The sequence below is a fragment of the Acanthisitta chloris genome, unplaced genomic scaffold (genome assembly GCF_000695815.1).
Source record: "Acanthisitta chloris isolate BGI_N310 unplaced genomic scaffold, ASM69581v1 scaffold16357, whole genome shotgun sequence".
Classification (NCBI taxonomy): Eukaryota; Metazoa; Chordata; class Aves; order Passeriformes; family Acanthisittidae; genus Acanthisitta; species Acanthisitta chloris.
In genome coordinates, this window is record NW_008682180.1 from 1 (window position 1) to 8299 (window position 8299).

The 8299-nt window shown below is 38.5% G+C and overlaps 1 protein-coding gene across 1 annotated transcript in view; it reads left to right on the top strand.

Annotated features, from left to right (window-relative positions):
• Positions 1 to 3146: 3146 nt before the first annotated feature.
• TMEM144 (transmembrane protein 144) overlaps positions 3147 to 8299 on the top strand; it is a 12707-nt gene continuing 7554 nt past the window's right edge. The window contains exons 1-4 of the mRNA XM_009078425.1: positions 3147 to 3285; positions 4444 to 4566; positions 4950 to 5049; positions 5651 to 5731. Of these exons, the coding sequence (XP_009076673.1) occupies positions 3147 to 3285; positions 4444 to 4566; positions 4950 to 5049; positions 5651 to 5731 (443 nt within the window). The remainder of the gene's footprint in view (positions 3286 to 4443; positions 4567 to 4949; positions 5050 to 5650; positions 5732 to 8299) is intronic.

Below are 8299 nucleotides of genomic sequence, written 5' to 3' on the forward strand. Positions count from 1 at the left end.
CGGGCTGCGCTGCCGCTGGGGAAGCGACACGGGCCCGTGCCGAGCGCTCTGCCCGGCGGATTTCCTCGTGCGGGATGGTGCTCAGCGAAACGAAACCTGCCCCAGCTTGGGCAGCTAGGCAGGGGCTGTGGTGTCGCCTAACGTTGCTCTAAGCTGTCTCTATGTGACACCCATTCTCTAATAATACCCATTCAATTAGCACAAACAGTCTCTTTGGGATCTTAACCACAGCTTGGGTCTCCCTCGGGGTGAAAGCTGTCAGTTTCATGCAGCAATGTGCTGCTGTTGCATCAAGTGAGCATTATTGTTTGTTGTGTTCTCTGTGAAGGAAGAAAATTATGACAAACTTCTGAGGAAGCAGTGGAAATACGCAGCACAATGCTACAGTGAGATGAGCTGGTGAAGTTAGTAGGATAAGAGCAATGTGTGCCAGCAAAATTCCATTATATTTCCTCTGTAGTTTGGGAACCCCGAAGTGCACTTTAGTAAGGCCTACTTAGTGGAAAAAACAGCCTTCAATAACAGCAACAATCCAGTTGTCACTGCTTGAGTTTCAGATACAACCACTATGCTGTAATATCATAGCAGCTTCAGCAAGTGTTTCTGGTTTGGCATTTGGTATGTGTAAATCTTTTGTGGCACCTATAATAACATAGGATTGAAGAGAAGAGGCTTTTAGTGAACTCTGATATGCAAAGTATGCAAAAAGCCTAGTCAGCTTGATGTGTGCCAGTCTGTTGCTTGCTCTTGACATTGGATCATACAATAGTAGAATTATTTAGCTTGGAAAGGCCCTCTGGAGGTCATCTGATTCAACTCCCTGCTTAAAGCAGTGGTGTCATCAAACTTAGAGTAGGTTGGTCCAGGCCTCATGTGATTGGACTTTCTCTTGAAGGATTTAAAATGAGTTGAAAGTTGGATCTGAAATGTAGCTGAATTTGGAACAAAGTGCCCCAAACTTTGGAAAGTTACAGAGTTCTAAGCAGTCTGAATGAAACATACTCTTCCTTAGTTAAGTGGAAGTTGTGTTTCCTTCCTGGTTTTGGTGTTATGATTCTGGTTCTCCAATTGTGCAACAGTCTTCAATGTGCACAATACGGAGATTTTTGGAAGATAAAAAACAAGCAGGAGATTATTTTGTCCCACAGCACACAAATTTTCTCCTAGTGGATACGAAACTGAAATGCTTTGAAAGTGACATTTCTCTGTATAGAACCAAAAATACTGCTAAATCACTTCAAATTTGAAAGGTTCTTAGTCTTACCTACATAATTTATTTAAATTTATTTAAAGGCTAAGGTGGTGATTCCTGCATTCACAGACATGCAGTGAAATCAGCTTTATTTCTGTGTCCTTAGCAGCATGAAGTTCTTCCTGTGCAAAACTCAGCTCTTGTGCATTACTTGCCATCCACTAAATGAATTGAATGTAACGCAGTGAGTTGAGGTTGATGGAGTGAAGATAGCTGATGTCAGCCTTTATCTGTCTTAATCTGTTCTTGTCATGTCACAATGTATTGTGTGAAGTCAAGTCTTTGAAGCAATTGCAGTATTATTTGCACTGCTCAGTGTCTGCAGGTCCTGGGTAAAATGCGTTTTGTAGAAGAGTCTTGAATACAGTGAAAAGTTCCTGGAGAAGTTTATCCTTTAAGTAGGAAAGAAAGATAAAGATTGAGGGGAAAAAAAAATATGGATGGAAATAGCTGTGCCATTGTACCTTCATGATGTGTCTTCTAAGTGTCATCTGTGTTTTTCTTAAGTACTCAAGTTAGAAATATACTGACATATTTCAAGGTGGAAAAGTATAGAAATTGTTAAATTAGGTGTAGAATTGAAATTTTGATCTGCTAATGTAAATAATTCACTTCAGCAAGCACTGATGGCCTGGCTGAAGCTGTAGATAAAAGCATAACCTCTGCAGATACAGTTCTCGGTGTCCTAAGGACTGTGGAGAAGGTAAGACTAGAGGATAAAATAAGATGAAAGGATGTTCAGCAGCTCAGCTCTTCTTTTGTGTGCAGACTGTAGTCACAGCATCTCTTACAAGACTTGGCAAAATTTCCACCATCCTGTTTCAGCTTGTTTTGTCCAGGCAGTAGGTAGTCCACCTACACTGGGGAATGGCAAACTGCACTTCTGTGTCATTTGGTTCAGTATAAATAGCATCAGTCTGACAGCAGGTTTGCATCAGTATCACTATAGCACATATTAAGTATCCTGTTAACACCCAAAGTTAAATTTCCAAATGTGTTTCTTGTACGTAGTCTTTCAAATGTGATGTTAAGATTTTGTATGCAAAGTTCACATTATTATGGTTGACCTCAGAGACACCTTTTCAGCCAAAGTTGTAATCCATATCAAAAGTATCTATGTGGCATATTTGTGGAGTGTAATGTCAAGATGTCCCACGTAAAAAATGAGGGAGGTATTATGGGATGAAAAATATCTTTGCCTTTCTTATTATAGTTATATGAAATGAACAAAGAAACTTTAGAGGCAGCTTCTCTCTTCGTGCCTCACAGGAAAAATGAACCTTTAATCATGTTTTGTATCAGCTAGAGCAATCCTCGTGGTTGCCTTATGATCCTATATTGATCCCACTGTGGCATCTGTAGAATCTGCACCTGTTCATGGCTTCTAGACAGTGGATCTGCAAATTGCTATAGCCTCTGCTGCCAATTTTGTCTAACGCTGGCTTTTTTTGCAGACCCCAGTGTGATCCCCCTCTTTGGCTACAGGAATAAGGAATATTCTGATAGAGCATCTCACTAAACCATCAGGGCTTCCCATGGGCTCTCAGATTCAAGTCCTCATAACCTTTGAGTGCACCTCTACATTCACTTCATGTATGTTCAGACATTTTTCTGTGAAGCTGATTATGAAACACACAGTAGTGATTTTTGTGCATCTGTTCTTAAGTCAGTTTATTCATGGTTTATGGCAGCTTTTCATGGGATTCTATAATATTCTTTGCAGTTCATTCTAGCTTTTGAGAGATTGGTGAGTAGGGACCTTTTAAGTTTCTGATTTATTAACTCGGTTGGTATTATTTAATACTCTACATATTTAATTCCACTCTTTGATTTCAGAATCTCTCAAGACCTCCAGGAAAACAACTCCACAAAAAGAGGCATCTTCAAAACAAAGATGATTATTGGGAAAGCTTACAGTACCGTTAACGTCAGCAATGGAACAGATCTAGCTATTGGCTTTACCTCTTCCACAGTAGCTGTCCTTCTGTTTGGGACAAACTTTGTCCCTGTTAAGAAGTTTGATACTGGTGATGGTAAATATTCTTTTGTTTGGTTTGGTATTTTTGCTAATAGGAGTAATATTTTACTAGCAAATATGAGTTTCTATGCTAGAACTGTAAATATCATCACAGCCTTAATCCAGAGTATGTTTAATTTTCTTTGCTGTCGTTAGGGTGTAAGGCAATAATGCTACTTGACTATGTGGCAGATCTTTAGAAGAGCCTTCTTATATGTTGTTGTGCACTTGAACAGTGATGATGTACATTTCATGAGCATTTCACAATGGAAAGTGAAATGTCCTTTCTTCTACCTTTGTGGGAATTCTTGGATACATTCAGTGATATTTATAAAGTAAAAGTTATTGGACTTTGTAGTATTGCCTTTCAATTGTGGGCATAATGTAAAAACAAGGAAAAAAATGAAATTTTAATACTTTTATTTGGTGAGCTGGAAAGAGAAAACAATTTTTTCTATTTCCTACATGGAATTTTATCACTTTACTAGTTTTATGTTATATTTCCAAGTTTATATGAAGCATAATCAGTTACCAGATCCCTAGATGAGTAAATCTGCCATTATGTTATTGCAATAATAGTCTGCATTGCAGGATGGATATAACCCCTCCTCTTTGTGCCAAATATGGCACTAACAGGACGAGGCTAAGCTTTAAACTGAAAATCTTAGCACAGCTGGCATAAAGTTAACTGGTTTGCCTAACTGACTATTCAAGAATCTACAAAAGTAGGAGAGATCTGTTACTGACAATCCTCAGTTTCCTGGGTTACTGGAAAAGCCTGAGCCATGAGCTTTGAAGAAGTTTTGTCTGTGTTAGCATCAACTACAGTGGTGGGAGGAGTTTGTAGTAACTGAATATCCTCATTGTCAAAAGTCTGTCAAAATTTTCATGTGTTGGAGAATCAGGGCTTGTGTAAACTTTGTCCAGTAAAGTGTCTTTTGCAGCTAGGTATGAAGAATGCATGGTAAGGAAAAATTTGGCAGAATTATAACCCACCCTAAAACCACATCTTTTGAATATATTGTAACATGGTCCCCTGAAATTCACAAAGGAGGTGGCCACCTTTTTGAATTTTTTCTGTACTGCTTTATCTAAGACAAACTTACTGTGTTAAGAGGTTCCCACATGCAGTATTCTACAGGTTCTCTATTGTGTGCATTTGATTTTTCCATAGGCATGTTCTTCCAATGGATTCTCTGTGCCTCTATATGGATAGTTTCTTTGGTGGTCAATTTGATCCAGAATTGCCCTCGGTTTTGGCCTCTGGCTATGGTTGGAGGTTTTGTGTGGGCTACAGGTGAGGATAAAGATTCCATGTCTTGAAACACAAGATAATCCTCAGTCTTCATAAAAAAAGTGATAAAAAATTTCCATCTATAAGGTAGTAGTTATTTAGTAGTTATTTGGTATTTTAAAGTCTTGGTATTAATGGAGCTGTACCCTTATAGTAAATATTGCTTTATTATGCTTGTTTTATAAGAGGCAAATTCACACCAAAAATAACTTTTAAAATTTTATGTGGGAAAAGTCCATGTTCATTGTTATTTATTTTTTAAAAGCACTGTTTCTTACCACCTTGTAGTTTCCCAAATTTCTTTGCCTTCTTAACAGGCGCAGATTCTAAAGCAAGTATATACATTCTATTTTTTACTGATTTCAGTTTTGGTTTTTGTATTTCAGGCAATGTTACAGTTGTCCCTATTGTTAAAACTATTGGCTTAGCTCTTGGTCTTTTGATATGGGCTTCTTTTAATTTGCTGACAGGTTGGGCAAGTTCAAGGTAGGTAAGTTATATATAGTTAATGTTGTCAATTCTTCATTAATAAATGCAGCGAAAGCTATCACTTGTAAAATCAGAATCATATAGGTTGGGAAAGACCTTTAAGATCGAGTCCAGCCATTAACCTGCCACTGCCAAGTCCACCACTAAAGAGAATTTATCACATATATTAAGACTTCTTCCCTCTTAGTAAAAAGTACCCAGGTTAATTATATTAGCTTATGTTTCCTCTGTCTCAATAGGATGAAGAATGCCCAGTGATGTTCATTAACATAACTGAGTCAATAATGTATTTGTTAATGTAAAACTAGTGAACTGTTTGTATTTTTTTCTTCTGCAATGTGATCTGATAAAGTAATTTAAATTAACTTCAATTTTTGAATACACAGATTAAAAATTATCAATGCACATTAAATTAGTTTAAAGATTATTTTTGTAAAGTAGACATAACTTTTTGCAAGCCAGCTGAAGCACTGATCTACTGCTGCAAATATATACTTAAACAGAATTATTTGCATGAGTCAAGATTTCGAAGACTAGGTTATAATTTAACTGTTTGTATAAGTCAGTGCAACTAAGTGATACTGGTTAAATGTTTCAGGTTTGGTTGGTTTGGAATTGACCCAGAAGAGGTATCAAGACCAATCTTAAATTATATTGGAGCTGGACTTTCACTATTAAGGTAAAAATTTATTCTTATAATGAATTTCTGTAATGTAGAATACCTATTTCATAACCAACCACAAGGACAATTTAACTAGAGGGTGAATGTATTGAAGTATTTTTTACAAATCAATTTACTGCCAAATTCATGAGCTGTCCATACCTAGCTGGTCAGTGTTGTATTTCAGAGTAGTAACATACATGATATCCAGTGCAGTGGTGAAATGGTTATCCATAAACACAGAAATACATTTTTATGCTGGTAGGCATGTTCACAGCAAAGCAGTGATGCACTGCTTGCCTCCCCAGTTAGGTTATTCAAATAGTTCATTTTCCCCAAATATGATGAGAGGAGGGGAAACTGATCAGAAGATACTTGTTGAGAAAACCTCAGATATCTGATCTCACTTCATTCACTCAGGGGTACAAATCTTAATCTCTTAACTTTAGAATATGCCACAGAACCCCTTCCCTGGTATTTTGGAGTCCATGAGAACCCAGGGACTTCATATATTTTCCAGTCTGTAATACCTCCTTGTCTTGTAATTCTTAAACCACATTTAAAATTCCCAAACAGTGTCTTCCTTTGGGATCTTCAGAAGGATTTCATTCTTTTTGGATTTTTGCTTATTATTTGTATAAGTGCATGCATTCTGGTCCAAACACAGAGGAAAGAGAATCTTTGTTATGCAGCAGTGCTTTTGCTTTCCAGCTGGGTGGCCAGAAAGATAGATCCTGGGGGGTTGCCATAAGTGTGCTAAGCAGCACATGGACATAATGCCTTTCAGAAAAGAAGGGTATTAAGAACATGGAGATAATGAAACCACTTTTGATTGCTAGGAGAAAGCTGCTGCCTTAGGTTCATGATTTTTGCTTCCACTTTTCCTCTTTTCCTGAGAGTCTGCAGCTTTATACCCATTACCTTTACATGTGACATATGATTTTGGGAGGTGCTGAGAAAATGGTAGCAGTACTGCTATACCTGCCTGATGAATTCATGCAGATCACCACCTGCTTCCTGCCTGTTTCTGAGATATCATGGAGAAGTGATCAACAGGGAAAAAGATCATGACCAAACATGTTGCCCTGTAAAACTGCACAAGGCCTCTGTATGTTGCTCTGTGGAGCTCAGAAGCTTGCATTTCATTTTAGCTTCCTGTGTGGAACCTTTATATATTTGTCAAGTCCCTGTGGAGGAAGCTGACCTCCTTTTATACTGGTACTTAACTCCTTCAATAAGAGATGAATCGTTCTTCAAATGGACTCATTCTGCTTACAGTTATGAGAAGAAATTCCTAAATCATTAAAATGTCTTTCATAAAAATAAAAACCAGATCCTTCCAGTTCTGATTAAGTGTGTTTACCTGATTTTCTGAAGCCAGGGGTACAAGTAGGAACATTTCCATTTCTTCACTTTATTCACTTAGTGTGCTGGAGCACCACTGAGCAACACCCCTTCTCCTTCTGCATATGCACAAGGCCCTGTAGCAGCATGTCCTGGTCCAGTTAGACTCGGGAGTGTTCGATCGATTCCTCCAGTGTGAATTAAGACACAGACGAGGTCAAAATACCCTTAGGGAGTGAGGCATTATTATTGGTCACACAAGGGGGAGAGAAGGGGCGATAGGAAAGTTAGAAATCGAAGATGAGGATAGTTGGAAGCAAGCAAGATTTGGTATGCCAAAGCAGAGAGAGTCACCACCATGGATCCAGATGATCCGTAGTCATGTAGAAGAGGGATAGTCACCACCATAGGTCCAGCAGCTTTCTGATGATCCATAGCTGTCTTTTCTTGAGTGGTGGGTGTGCACCCTCACTCTGGATGCTGGTGCTTTTTGTATGGCTCTGTTGGGCACTGACTGGTCAGTTTCCCTGGACTTGAGCAATTCCCAGCCTCGAGATCTCTGCGGCTGGAAGTGATGTCAGTTGTGGACAGTGATGTCCTGTGGTCTCTGTGGTCAGTTTACCAGGAGTTGAGCTATTCCCAGTCTCTTGATCCCGAAGCTGGAAGTGATGTCAATCCTTTCCTGGCAGATGGCTCGGCAGCCAGAGGGTGTAGTTGGTGGACAATTGTGCCTGGTTATCGGTCATTATCTGTTAGGTGGAAGATCTGGGTGGTGGACAATGGTGCTTCCTTATCTCAGCAGCTAGAGGAATTCATGTCAGCTAGAGGAATTCATGTCAAAACAAACATTTCTTAAAGGTCCCTTACACAGCAGTATTCCATCTTCAGATATGACAGAACACTAAAAACTAGCATTTTTCCATGAGCACGGAGCCATTTCTGTGCAGGTTTAAGCTGTTCCATGTAGAATTTTCATGCAGGTGTTCCACCATATGCATGGTTTGGTACAAAAGGGCACTGTTAACTGAAGCATCTGTTGTTAACATGTGGTTGTAACTACATGCTGTAAAAAGGAGACATCTGAAGCCCATTACAGTAGAAATCTATAAAGTGATACAAGACTGATTTACTTACTTTCACTTAGGTTGTTTGTTAGTTAAATTAATAACTTATTATATGTTCATATATTTTATTATATATGTATAAACAATTATATATAATATAATTAGTAAGATAAGACTA